Here is a 14,339-nt window from a genome sequence, read left to right as displayed (position 1 = left end):
GCCGGCGCAGCCCAATCCGCGGACGCTTCCCCTCCCTGGGCCCCGCCCCCTTCCTCTCCTGCTTCGGGCGCGCTGCCCCCCTTCCCCACCCTCCATCGCCTCGGCCGGTGACGTCATATTCGGTTCGGCCAGCGCCATTTTGAAAACAGAAGGGGGGGTTGGGTAAGGAGGAGGAAGCGGAGCGCGGGGAAGCCCTGGAAGCGGCGCCGGCCTTGCCCTGCCCGCCGCCCCCCCGCCCTGGCGGACGGGATCCGCTGCCATCCTCCCTCCGCGTTCCCTTCTGGACCGGCCCGGCTACAGGACTGAGACGCCGAGAGGCCGCTGCCTTCCGACCGCCGAGCATTGGGCGCCCAGCATGGCAGGTAAAGGGCGAGCGAGCCGCGCTCTGCCCGGGGACCGGCGCCCGGCGCTCGGCGCTGGGGCGGCGGGGAAGGCGGCGGGCTGCGCTGCCTCTTGCAGGGCTGGACCGCCGGCGCTTGCAGCTGGCCCTGCGGGGAGCGGGCTTGGCCGCTTCATTTGCTTTTCCCCCCGTTGCTTTTCCCTCGGAAACCCCGCTCCGCTTTTCCTTCTGCTCCCTCGGATGGGCTCCTGAAATTCTCCCTCCACTCCCCGTGCCCGCTCTTGCGCCTTCCCATTTGCTTCGACCCTCTTTATTGGTTGCCCTGATTACTCTTGATTAAATTTAAAGATGCCCCTGCCCGCCTCTGCCTGTCAAGCGGCTGGTGTCGCTTGAAAGGGAGAGGCAGAAGTTGGAGCGGTTTTCAGCCGAGGTGTGGGTGTGTGTTGGCGGGGGGGATCTTCCTCGTTTCCCGCTGGGAAGCCTCTAAATTGTTTCCCCACCCCACCCGGGGCCGGGATTCGAGGCTTGACCAGGAGGCTCGCTTTGCACGCCCCCCGTGCTTGGGAAGCGAGGGCAGAGGGCGCTACGGGGAGGGGAGGTAGGGTGGACTGGCTTGTACGCCAGTCTGCTCCGATGCAGCCGGTTCCTTGGGAAGATTTGTGCCAATCTTCGTGCCAAACCGAGGGAAGCATTGGAAGGGGGGCGGGGAGTGCTGCTGAGAGCTTGAGCAGCCTACATGTGGTAGTATATGAAGCATGCATCTCTCCCCCCCCCCCGCTTCCTGTTTTATATGAGGGATGGGGTCCCCCACATTACTAGACCTTGTGGTTGTGGTGGCTTGAAAATGCATTGGGAGGCCTTCAATGCCAGCTTCCTTCTTTTGCCCCCCCCCCCCCATTTCCTTGTGTTCTTCTTTTTCCTGGAATTTGTTTCACCCACACCCAGCTGATTTAATTGCTCTAGGTTTGGAAATTCAGCACAGGAGGCTGTATTTAGAACTGCTTTGCAGCCCTAATGTGCTCAACACCTCTGCATCCACCCACCCCCATTTTATTTTCATCAATGGAAGCAGAGCTTTGAATGTAGGGAGTTACAGCTGGATGGGGGCTGCCCACGTTTTTCTGAATGAGGTGCACTTTTCCTTTTACATTCTGTTGAGAAGATCTTGGGTTTCCAGACAAAGCTCAGCTACGGGCCTTGGGTTTGGTCCATCAGGATGCATTCAGAATTCTGAATATATGTATGGGTTCATCGCTGTCACTGAACATCCTTCCCCATTTCCCCTTGGTGCCCAGATATGATCAAATGGCCCAGGACAATGTAACAAAAGGGAGATTAAAATAGAATACTTTGTTTCCACTTTTCCTGTACTCTCCTGCTGTTCTTGAGGCAGGAAGGGGTAGGTAGTTGCTCTAAACTTTGTTCTTGCTGTAGCTCAGCCTTAGCAGGAAAGAGAAAAACTTCCATTTGGTTTGGGAGGGTACATGAAAAGAAAATGCTCCATCTTGACAGCCTTTTTTTCAGGAACTAAAAGCTACTAGTTCATAGCCTGCACTGACTTTTCCTGTATGAACCCAACCCAAATGACTTATTCCAAATGACATGAAGAAGAATGGGTGGTGTCTGGTGTGTGTTTGGGCCATGCCTCCGTGGCAAGGTTTCAAGTGATTCATTGTCTTCGCTGGGGCAGTAATGTTCCTGAAATTTTCTCTGCGATCCATCTTTTACGGTAGTTTAAAACTGACTTGCAACTTTAAAGCAGCCAGACAACCTCTTCAACTTTTGAGGCTGTAGCTGCTGCTTCATTTATTTATTTTTAAATTGTGTTTTATTTCTTTTATTATGCAGACAGGAAAGGTTCTTGGCATAGGCTTCTGTTGTTTTTTCTCTAGGCAGTGAAGTTTGCTGCTGCTGCTAATGAGAATGTTGATTTATTGTTATTATATACATTGCGGAAAAATGTAGCCAGGTTGGGGGAGGGAGGGGAATTAATGTAGAAAACGGATTTTGTTTGTTAAGGCAAGGAAGCACTTGGCATTTTGCAGGGAATTCTAGAAGATAGCAGCGGTAGTTTCTTGCAAATGGTGTGATTTTGGAATGTGTTAGGACTGTGGTTCTTGTTCTGGAAACTGCCAAGAATTTGCTGAGAAATTGAAGCGATTCTGGGCTGGCTGGCTGGATTTGTTCTGGGCTAATTCAGAACCCAATACCTGGGAAGCAGGTGGAGGAAGAGAATGGTTTGTGATGAGGTTCCTGTGGGCTCCAATCTGTGCTGAGAATATTCTTGTGGGTGTGTAGAATTTGTCTTTGCAGCATCATTTGCTGCACTGTTCACTAGGGCAGAATGATAACACCGGGCAGCCAAATTTCATAGGATGGGTGTGGAATTACTTTGATTTAACCTCTGTTCTGTTTCTAGGAGCTGGCGGTGGTGGGAATGACATTCAGTGGTGTTTTTCTCAGGTGAAAGGCGCTGTGGACGATGATGTAGCGGAAGGTAAGAACAAGTTCTGAGACCATTACCATCGCTAATGACAGAACAGTAGAAATGGCGCATTCCTGTGATACTTAAAATCTTTCCCTGATGTTGGGCATAGAGATAATATCCTGAAAGCTTACTGAAGTGTCTTGAATGATGCTTAATGGTTATTGGGGCACTCATCTTGTTTGGGCTAGACATTAAGTGGTTCCAATCAGGGCAGTTTCTGAAGTGATGCTAATCATTTTTCACATGTCTCTTTCCTCTGTATTAGAGCTCTGCATGCTTTGAAAATAATTTGGAAGACATGCTTTGGAGCTCACGTGGCATAGCACCTCTTGACGATTAATTAAAGCAGCCCAACTTTTTAAGGGATTTGCATGAGTCTGAAAAAGATGTGGCTGCTTTAAGAATTGTATCAGCCCTTTAAATTAGGGGCAACACTCTTTGGTATGTGTATAAGCCTGAAAAAAAGAATATGAATGCTTTGATGAACAGCAGATGGGTCTTCTGGTCATGCCTTGCATGTATTTGTGGGTGTATACATACATGCATTATAATCCATGTTACATGCAGCGTGTAAACTGACTTTTCATTACTTGAATTATTGCATTTAAAAGAAATCACCTGTGGCTGTTAAACTTTGCAAATGATCATGCATTGTGTTTTTCTGAATAGAGGCCACCATAATTGTGAGCACTGTGTGTTACTAGTACTGTGTCCTTGCTGTAGAGAAATGTAGCATGAAGATGCAGAAAGACATCTAGGGTTTTTTTTTTATGATATATTTCTGAAAGTATTAGCAGAGTTGGAGAATGCATAGTATGGGTCAAGAGATCACTCAAGTGTAGGAGCAGTAACAGTTTTTGGAAGATAGCTGTGTAATCTAATTTTCTTACTTTTTCTAAGAAGGAAAACTCACAGACTTTTTCCCTGAAGCTAACACAGTTAATTCCAAAAACTTGGCTTTCCTTTTTCCTGAGGATGGGTAATGCTTTGCTGATAAAGAGCCTGCCTTGTGTGCAGATGGATCTAGATTTTGTTTCTGGCATCTCAGAGTGATTTCTGGAAGCAAAGCTTTGGGAAATTCAGCCTGCAACTTCAGAGAGCTGCTGTGGTCTGAATAAATGTGCTAGGATAGATCGTGTGCTTCCTTAGCAATATCTGTGCTACCTAAACCTTTTCTGGGATCACACATTCTGCTCAGCTGTAATAAGGTTTGTTTTATTGGAGAAATTCGGACCGGGCTATTGTGTATTAGTCGACCGTGCAGATCTGTAACTCTCTATAGGGGGATGCACAAAATAGGGAAAACTTGGTTCTGAACTGGGAACAAGCCTTCACATTCTGGAGGTTCTGCTGTGGTGTTTCAGGTCAACAGAAACAAAATCTGGACTGCCAAGTAGGACAAGCTGGTGGGTAGCTCCCCTTCTCTTCCCTCCCCTTAATGGCTGCTGCTGGCCTGCCTGTTCCCTTCTCCTCAGCATTTTCTGACCCTTCTGTGGCTCCCCTCAACCCCTGATACCTTTGGCCCTTTCCCCTATTCCCTCCCCATAATATCTCTTGCCCAGATCAGAACAGCTCCATTTTGTTCTGTTCATGGACCAAGACATCCGAAACAAGTACCTCCCTATTCTCTCCAGTATGTATATTCTACAGTGGACACTGCTGTTAACTAGAGCTGAGCGTATCTCTTCCCATATATGCACCGGTAAAGTCTAATGACCACTGGTGTATGAATTACTGCACTATTGATCTGTTGCAGCTGGTGCAAAAGCAACACCCATCTCTGTGTGATGCTGTCTGTATTGAGGATAAGAACAAGCTGGAAGGATCTGGGGTACTTCTTCCCTCTGGAGGAAATAGCAAAGATCTGACACTAAACTTAAAGAGCAGTTTCATATCCTCCTAGTTAAAGGCAGGTGCCCTTGCTAGTGTGAAGCTTGGATTGGATGCTTCTCTGCATAGCATCCTAGAAATTTGTTCCCAGGATGGATGAAAGGAGAGAAATAGGCATATATAACTAGGGCTACAGGTATACTGAGGATGATGAAAATAAGTATATATTGAGAATGTTCATAACAGGCAGAATCTAAACCAAGCACAGTCCTTATCAACATGGATGTTATCATCATCAATAGAAACCCTAAGCCATATGTTGTTATATTGTTCCCTATATAAGGATTCTAGACAGATCCTTATATATCCATTATTGAAGACATTTCCAGGCAGGGAGAGTGACTTCTATCTAATGCTGCTACTTTCGGTCAAGGACCCAAAAACATCTTCCCAGGTTGCCCAGTTGTGTGCTACCATCTGCACAATACGCCGTACCATCACTTAGATTTTGAATTTCTTAACATAATGAAATTTTATTTCAATTAATTTTAGCATTTTCATTCTTAATTCTGGATTGTAGTATATTAATTGCTTTTGTTTATATGTATGTATGTATTAATGTAAGATTGTTACTATTGTATAGTTTTATTGTGTCTGGCCTTAGGGCTGTAATAAACATGATGATGATGATGATGATGATGATGATGGAAAGAGTTTGGGACAGTTTTAGCTCAAAACCTTTGGTATGTCTAAGCTGGGAACCTAACTTGATCTCACAGTTGGGGTGATAGGGATTGGACTCATACATTGCATTAAAATATAGTTTGCTTGTCTGTGGTTGAATAATCAGTGGTTGGCTGATCCTGACACATGAACCCATAAATCAAGGCTTATGAATGTTAGTGACTAGCTTCATATAGCGTTCTCAGATGAAGCCAAGCAAACCACACTGTGGCTTATTGATATGTGTGATACTTGTTGCAGCATACAAATAAATTTTCTTTGAGTAAGGAGCCTATGACCCATCAGTTGTCGCTGAACTGCAACTTTTAGTCTCTCATCATTGCTTATATTGACTGAGATTGCTGGACGTTATAGTTCAATCAGTTTCTGAAAGCCATAGACTTATTTTCCTGAAATTTAGTACCTCCTGCTTCAAGAAAGCTGTCCCCAAACCATTTCTGGGTTTTTTCCCCCCATCTAAAATTGCATTCAGCCTTTGTGAATAAGAATGGCTGGCTGAAATGAATAGGTTTCCTGTTCTGTATTACTGTATTTTTAAAAGAGAAATTGATCTCAGTTGGAAGTTCATTTTGTACATTTTATGGGCAGTGTTAATCATCAACAATCCCGAGATTGCCTGACCAGCAGATAGCTTGGTGGAAGATATAGTAAGATTGACAGAGAACTATCTAGAGGTGAACTAAAGTTAATTGACAAAAAATATGTCTAAGAAGTGGTTAGAATCTGAATGACTGATTTTTGCTGGGGGTATTTAAGCTGTGATGCAAAAAGCAGTAATCATAGTTAGAATTGGGACTATCTTGAATTTGTGGTTTTAAACCAATGGGAGTGACTTCTCTTTTAGAGATCATTTTATTTATTTAATGCACTGGTGCTGGTTGTTGCTGAAACTATTTACACTTGAAACACAACAATAGCATGTTACAAGGAATAAATAAACTATTTAGCCTTTAACATTTTCAGGTCTTTTGAAAACCTGAGAGTTCAGGTATATATACAATGTTATTTTTCTTCCTCATTTGTTTAGATTTATTTCCTCCAGGAACTTGAGGTGGATAAATTAACTTCTTTGATTAGAGAAAAGACACTGTCTACATTTGTTGGTAACTGGAAACCTCTTATGGACTTTTTGCATAAAAATGAAAAAAATGAACTTGGGATTTATGGCTATGATGATTAGATAGGGTAGATTATAGAAAGAAGAGAATCATGAAGCGACTTTAGAGAGAGAGGTTAAAATATAATTGTATTTATAACTTGTGAAGAATACTAGAAGCCACTTCTTTTTATCTTTTTTTTTCTATTTTTGTTCAACTTCTTTTTCTTGCATGTTTTGCTTTCTCTTTGCTCTCTTTTTCTTTTTTCTTCCTAACTTTATATTAGTTTGGATTAGTTTTAACTTCTTAAAAGTTTCAATAAAAACAATTTTTTAAAAAAAGGAGCTCAAGAAGGCACAAGTAGATTTTATCCTCTTGGTCTCTGAAACTTAATTCCCTTTCTGAGCATGATTCTCACAGGCTCTCTCTTGAGATACATTAAAGAGAAAGTCAAGGTTACAGGTAGTCCTCAATTTACAACCGTTTGTTTAACAATGGTCCAAAGTTACAACGGCCTCGGAATGGGTGTTTTATGGCCTGTAAAGCACTTCCAAGCATCGCAAAACATCGCGCAACCCACATACACACACACACCATGGCCACATGATCACATTTCAGATGCTTGACAACTGGCTCACATTTATGACCGGTTGCAGCATCCTGTGGTCATGTGATCGTGTTTTGCAACATTTTTGACGTTTTCTGGCAAAAACCACTCATTGGGGAAGCTGGATTCGCTTAACTTGTAAAAATGGTCGTAAAATCAGGTCTGCCCACAAGGTGACTTGACTTATGACCACCATGAGTTACGATGGAAATTGTGATCATAAGTCGAGGACTACCTACGAGAATTCTAGCAACTGAACTATTTTCCCCTTTCGACTGATAGATTATCAACATACATAGGGCAGAGCCTACTTCATTACACCAGTACTTCCTCCTCTAGTTTTTCTCTACAACTACCATTTGATCTGAGAGAGTAAGGCTGGCCCCTAGTCATCCTGTGAGTTCCATGGATGAAGAAGGATTTGAACCTGGGTCTTTGTGATCCTGGTCCAACACCTTAACCACTACACCACTGTGGCTGTCCCACTACTGCCACAAAGGGCATACGTCTGTTGAAATAAATTACAGAGGCACATCTGCCCTAAAGGGGTGTCTGCAGATTGGATGGTCGGGTATTCGGAAATAGTTCTGGTTACTGTTTCATGGAGCTCTGGGCATATAACAATATTATGGAATAGTGAAACTAGATTAATTCCGGTGTTGTTTGCCTTTCAGAAGCAAATTAAAGCAGCTCTTCTGGAGGGCTTGTTCAATTCAATCGATAAAATACCATAGGAGTGTTTGTAGTGTTCAGTTTGAAGTTTTAATGGCTGTGGATATTGTGGCAATTATTTCCATACATTGCTGAGAGTCTCCTGATTGCAGTGGTTTAGAAATCTAATAAATAAATGGTCTATCTTCAGAACAGAGTATGTAAGAAATGTATACTGTTACTATCACATTAATGATAGGGTGGATAGATAATTCCAGATCCTGTGCTTGTTGAATTAATCTGTTTTTAAATTTTGAGATCTAACCTGCCCAGGCTTAAGGACTTTGAAGTGATTATGAAGTGTTAATGAGTTGATTTCTCATCTGTTTTGCAAGTCTTCCTGTTTGTCCAAATCATTCATCTGTTTTTTCTTGAACTGACTTTGCCCAGTCATTCTTTTACTCTTCCTCAAAATCAGGATGTTCAATCCTGTTTAGTTTTTGTGCTATTACATGAGGGCTATACGGCTCTGACCATATCTGACTTTTTAAAGGTGGTTGGGTGGCCTCCAAGAATGAGTCTTCAGGATGAATGGATTCTTCACTGACAGACTTCTTGGAATAGTGGAATATTAAGGAGAGAATAAATGTTCCTTCCTTTTTCTTTTCCTTTGAACTTAACAGGTATTTCTCAGTTAACAATGGTAATTGGAACTGGAATTTCCGTCACTAAGTGTTGTGGTCGAAAAGCTCAATGTCACATGACTGCGCCACTTAGCAATGGCACTTCCAGCAGTCCCTGGTTACTGTCAGTAAGTAAATCACCATGGGTCATTAAGTGAGGACTTCACGTGATTGTAACTTCTGACTTCCTGTTGGCTTCCCCATTGACTTTGCTTGTGGAAAGCCAGCAAGGAAGTTTGCAAATTGCAATCATGTGACTGCGGAAGCACTGTAATGGCAGGAACTTTGAGGACTGGTTGTAACTATCACTCATTCAGCACCATTGCAAGTTCGATTGGTCGCTGAACAGGTGGTTGTTAAACGAGGACCTCCTGTACTTTTAATGCTTTGAAAGTAGCTGCGTAACTACTTCTTTCCTTGTGGTATGTTTTGAAATTGGAGAGCACAGCTTTGAAACGCACAGTCCTCTATGAGGGTATGAAAAAGTGAAGTTGATTGGAAGACCACCCCATCTCCATTTCATCTTTCTGCTAGTGAAGCTTTAGCACAGATCCATTATTTTACAGCATGTCTAGCACAGATTTCATTCTTATTTGTCGCTAATAAGCTATGGATTAGCTGATATCTTTCAAGTTCAGGGGAAGATGTGTTTGCTTTAAGACTGAAATCTACTGGTTTGGTTTTAATGAAGGAATGGAAGGAATACCTTAATTATGGTAAGATACACAGTTATGGTAACAGGATAATTTGAGTTGTATTAAAAAAGATGGAACTATCTGATTCAAGATCAATAGGACTGGATCTATTTTAAATTGGTAGGCTGTGCTTCTGTCTTGGCAGAAGGTCTCTGCGATCTACGTGGCTTTCACTTAGGTGCACCTCCACCTTGGAAGATGCTTATAGAGGTCAGAGCACAAGCAGCTGCCCAGGCTTAGCTCAGAGGACTTAGCATCCATCCCTATAGGTGCCCCGATGTTGGAACTCTGATCAAATCACATCGGATCCCAAGAGTGTCACATCTAGCTTTATGAACATGTTTGAAGGATGGCTTTTTGTTTTAATTATCCGAAGATGCATATAAAACAGACCATTATCCACTCCAGAGAGAGATGCAAGTCGTATGTGATGCATGCAAAAACTATTCTGTTTTCGAGCCGACGTTGGCCAGAAGCCAAGAACACAACTGCTAAGGTTGCTAGGTGAAAGTTCACTTGTATAGCAGAGAGCGGTTGGAAACGGAAGGCTTCTTCTAACTACTCCTCTGCACCAAATGTAAAACATCTGATAATCCTCAATCAGAGATGCAAGTGCAGCGTAAGTTCCCAGTAAATATATTGTTGATCGTTGCAACTAATGGGTGGCGGGTTATAAAGAGAACCCAGTTTTCTCCAGCTAAGTGCCTTCTGGATGCATTGGGTTGCCTCTGAGAGTTACAGTCCATCACATCTTGAGTCACAGGGTTGGAAAGTCCCTTTCTGCAGACTGTTTGGATGAAAGGAACTGTCCCTGAGCAGAATGTAGAGGTATGCATAGGCTTGGTTGTAGGTCAGATTGGCTTTGGCTGTACAGATGTGATCTGAATTCAGTTTCTTTCCCCTTCAGTTCATTGTCCTTGTCTGAAGACCGTATTCCAAGCTATCTAAATGCACAGCTCTCATCCACTCTGGTTTGGGGAAGGCCTGGCAGACCTTTTGTTATTAGGACCGTGCAGTGCTTAGGATGAGGGGGTTGAAAGGGTGCTTCACAGGGCAGGAAGGCAGGCAAGCCTCACCTGTTCTGCAACTCCTGAAACCAGGCACATCTTTTCCTGGGATCATGCTGGAGCTGTGCAGTCCTGGGAACAGGCCCAACTGCTTTAAGGAGATAAGGACGGTCCTCAAGAGTGTCCCTTCATGCTCTTTACTTTTGAATCTAAAAGGTTGTGTGACACTGCTTGCTGTCTCCTATAGACACTGCTTGCTGTCTCCTATAGATCTGCACTGTCTGGACAATCCCTAGGACCCCCAGCATCGCTATTTGGACTAGAGATGAACCTAAGCAGCTTTGGAAAGTTTATATCAAAGAAGCAGGTAGAGAAATTGAATGGAAGTTTCTCCAGGACAGGGGTGTTAGCCCTTCAAGGTAGTCCAGACAAGAAGCACCACAGTGAATACTAGCTCGATCTTCATTGTAAGGATACATTAACAGAATCATGCAAGTCTGAGAATACCTCTCCCATCTCTTACTTTTACTCTTCCAAAATCTAGAGAGGGTCCCTTCTGAGACAGTTTCTCCACCCCTTTGGACTCAAATTTCATTTGCCAGATCGTTGTCTAGGCTGCGGCTCTTCCTCCTGTCTCCCAAGGTCATTCCCACACCATTACAAGGGGTTTTCAAACTTTGGAATACTGTGAGCCCCCTAAAATTATAAAATAATTTGTGGAGCTTCCCTCCGCACATGATTGAATTGTCAGACCATGCTCTGACAGGGTTTCCACTCTGCCTAGACAAGTTGATCAAGAGTCCGGCACATAGAGGATGTCCTCCCCAAAGGCCCCCATTGTGAAGTGTCCTCTTGCAACAAGTAGAGGGGTTGCAGTGCTCAGACTGCCTGAAGCAGGCACTAGGCGCAGTGCCAGGATCAAGGATGCTGCTGCTGAAGATAAAGTATTAAACTTGATCTCTGCTTCCCCCAGGAAGAGCCACCCTTGGGAAAGATGAGACTACACTAGAGTGCCTTGGTCCTTGGTGGGTCAGCTTGACCAGTGCTCAGAGTTGGGCTGTTGTGGGAAGCTGTTGCTGCAAGGGCAAAGGCCATCAAAAGAAAACCAGATGTTGGATCCTGGGCACATCCCAATCCAGCACTTCTGGCTTGGCAAAGGCCACGTATATCCAGACAGAGGGGAAGTGAGTGTAAACCCCCTCAAATTAGTTTCCCTTTGCTCTAGGGAAAAGAGAAATCCAAGAATTCCTCAAGGACGCAGTTCCTCTCCTTGGTGACAATTAGCACTGTTACCAGAAACTTCCTATGAGAGGCACTTCCTCCTGAACAACCCTGGGAGGGAATGAGAGGCTACACATTGCTGGAGAGGGCTTTGCACAGTGAAAGTGAGGGTATTCACATATATCCCTGGCTGACCATATAACTAAGTGTAAAAACATTATCCTTGGCAATTTGTCCAAAGTTCTCTCTTAAGAGATTTTGGAAGCGAACTGCTTTTTGTTGGTCTGATTGAGAACTGGAGAGAATCATGGAGAATACTGTTACTCTCTCCTGGACCATTTCTCTCTGTTGTCATCTAACTGGGCGTTTCCATGCCTTTTTGAAATTGCAGCAAAATGTAGTTTTCTGCAAGTGAGTGACTCTGTGTTCTGCAGCACGATAAGCCAAGTATCTCTTTTGTTTCTTGAAGCACTGTCAGATGTCCTGGGACTTTCAGTGCGATGGGATTGCCTGGCATTCTATGTGAATACTAAAGTCTCATAACGAAAATCATTTGCATGGACTGTGGGTGAAGCTCTATGATCAACTTTCACAGTACTGGTTTGTAGCAGAGGCTGGATCTTACTAGAAGTTATCACTATGGAGGAATTTGGGGGCCAATTCTGTGGTCCTTGGAGGTAGTTTTATTATGTTGGTTGTATTGAAATGAGTGTTTGATGGTTTCTCTGTCTCCTGGAATACGCTTTTTAGCAACATCAAAAAAGGGAACTGAGAATAACTTTAATGTTAACTTGTGAGTAGAGAGTGCCAGATACTTTGGCAAATTCCCATTTGTTCTCTTTCCACCCGAATCTTGTTGTTTTATGCTTTGGTTATTTTCGCATCTCTTTTTTAAAATAGAGAAATAGGACTTGACCATTCTTGGGTTTATGGGCTGCTAATCAGAGGAGGGGTTTCAGGCTAAAATAAACTAGTATGCCATTTCCTTCCCATGGATGACCACAGAATCATTTGAAAGAGGAAAAGAACTCTACTGGCAGTTTGCTCACACAGCAGAGGTTCATGAGGTATCTTCCTATTGCCATTCATTTGCACAATGTGTCACTTTTCCTCTGATTGTGTTTTTCCTTTTTTTCAAGTGTCAAGGTCTCTTGATAGATTAACTTGGCCTTCCTTCTTATTTTGAAAAGGTCCTGACGCTTCGGCTTTAGATCAGCTGAAAACTAAAGAATTGGGCAGGCTGTATGAATGCCAAGAGGCCCAAAGGCAAGAAGGTGGTTTCACATAGTAATCCTTAAGCTGAAAATGTGGGTTTGTCTTGAGGCCTGCCCAAGATATCTGGAAGAGGAGAAATTTTAACATGCTCTTATTTGTAACGCAAAATTAGACTTTTGCACTCCCATCTTACTGAGAAATTCACAGTTGGGTAGAAAGAAGACATCTGTTCAAAACAATTTTAAGAGCCTGCTGATATATTCAAGATCGTATAGTATTTTTTTTCTGGACTCTGTACTTCAAAATTGCTTCGGCATTTGATTTATATAGAAGACGGTGATGAATTGTATTTATTAGCATGCTTGCTCATAGCACAGAAATAAGGAGCAGGACTGAACAGGTGAGAGTAGCTTTTTGACAAATAAGTCTATTTGCTCTCTATTTATTTGGCTTGGTGTGAGGAGTTAAGTTTTGAAGTTTGTGGCAGGCCGTGTGTTCTTATGTCTTGCTGATTCTTTTGTATAGAATAGAAGGATGGACAATGATTTCGGTGACAATTGGGAGAATAAAAGATTTTGAACTGTGGATTTACAGAAAATCACTTAACATGTCATGGGTTGAATATATATATAGACAGTCTTCCAAAACATGGGCAAAGATAGGGAAATTGTGAAGACCACCAAGAAGAGGAAATGGGAATATTTAAGATACATGCTACACTTCTCCAGTTAGTTGTACACAGAAAGATTCACAGGAAACACCAGGTTAGAGGACAGTGTATATCAGGGTTCTCCGAAGTGGTCAATATAGACCCCCAAGGGTAATGGGACTATCCATTGTTGTTGTTGTTGTTGTTATTCATAGTAGTATTAAAGTATTTATTACATTATTTTCATGTAATGTTTGGGGGTCAATGAACTATCTGAAATTTCATGAAGGGGTCAATGAGCTGAAGAATGTGGGGACCCCTGGGGTATATCTTCACATAAGGTTTGGCAAAATGACAATGTCCTTATCTCTGAAAGTAATAACAAAAGAACAAGTAGCATTGCGGGTCACCAACTTCCAGGGGGAGATAGCACCGGAAGCAGCAGCAGCATTCTTGTTGCTTATTAGTAGAAAGCTTTTATCAGGGAATATTAAGAAGAAAAAACATAAATTTCCTGCTTGAATTGGCAAAAGGCATATATAATCCAGCATCCCCTGTCATAGAGCGGCCAGTGCAGTGTTAGATGCTTACAAATAAGAATGTACAAACTCATTTCTGACCTTGAAAGGTCCAGTCCCAAACTCAAAATGGAACATGTGTTCCAAGAACTTTCCTTCATTCTTAGAATAGACCTCGGCCGTTCCAAGGAGCATCTCGTCCAATGCTCTGGCTGTTTCAAGTACTGCAGTCCGAATGTTGTGGCGGCAGGTCAGTGAGGTTTTCCCCCCATTTCCCAGCAAAGCTGGTCCAGCAACAGGGACCGGCTCTGGCCTTGCTTCTGTTAGCTAGCCTGGATGGGATGAGGTGGCAGTGAAGGGTTGAGAGGAAGGCAGCAGTTAAGCGCATGGTCAAACAGAAGTAAGGTAGGGGAAAGTGGTTTGCTGTTGCAGCCTGCGTGGCAAGTTACCGTTTGTTTTTGTGTTGCTTGTTTTCATGCCTTGTTGTAGGGGAATTCATGGAGGGGTGTTTTGTGTTGTGCAAGCCAATAGCCTTGCCTGGAGAAGAAAATAGGTAAATGCAATTAAAAGAAACTAATAGATGAGTACTGTCAT

At 43.2% G+C, this 14,339-nt stretch overlaps 1 protein-coding gene across 1 annotated transcript in view; it reads left to right on the top strand.

Annotated features, from left to right (window-relative positions):
• Positions 1 to 213: 213 nt before the first annotated feature.
• The window catches only part of PPP2R2A (protein phosphatase 2 regulatory subunit Balpha), a 60,933-nt gene continuing 46,807 nt past the window's right edge, over positions 214 to 14,339 (top strand). The window contains exons 1-2 of the mRNA XM_063311110.1: positions 214 to 362; positions 2,760 to 2,837. Coding sequence (XP_063167180.1) covers positions 356 to 362; positions 2,760 to 2,837 — 85 coding nt within the window. The 5' untranslated portion in view covers positions 214 to 355. The remainder of the gene's footprint in view (positions 363 to 2,759; positions 2,838 to 14,339) is intronic.

Source organism: Candoia aspera, chromosome 9 (genome assembly GCF_035149785.1).
Source record: "Candoia aspera isolate rCanAsp1 chromosome 9, rCanAsp1.hap2, whole genome shotgun sequence".
NCBI classification, from domain to species: Eukaryota; Metazoa; Chordata; class Lepidosauria; order Squamata; family Boidae; genus Candoia; species Candoia aspera.
This window is presented reverse-complemented; position numbering and strand designations above follow the sequence as displayed.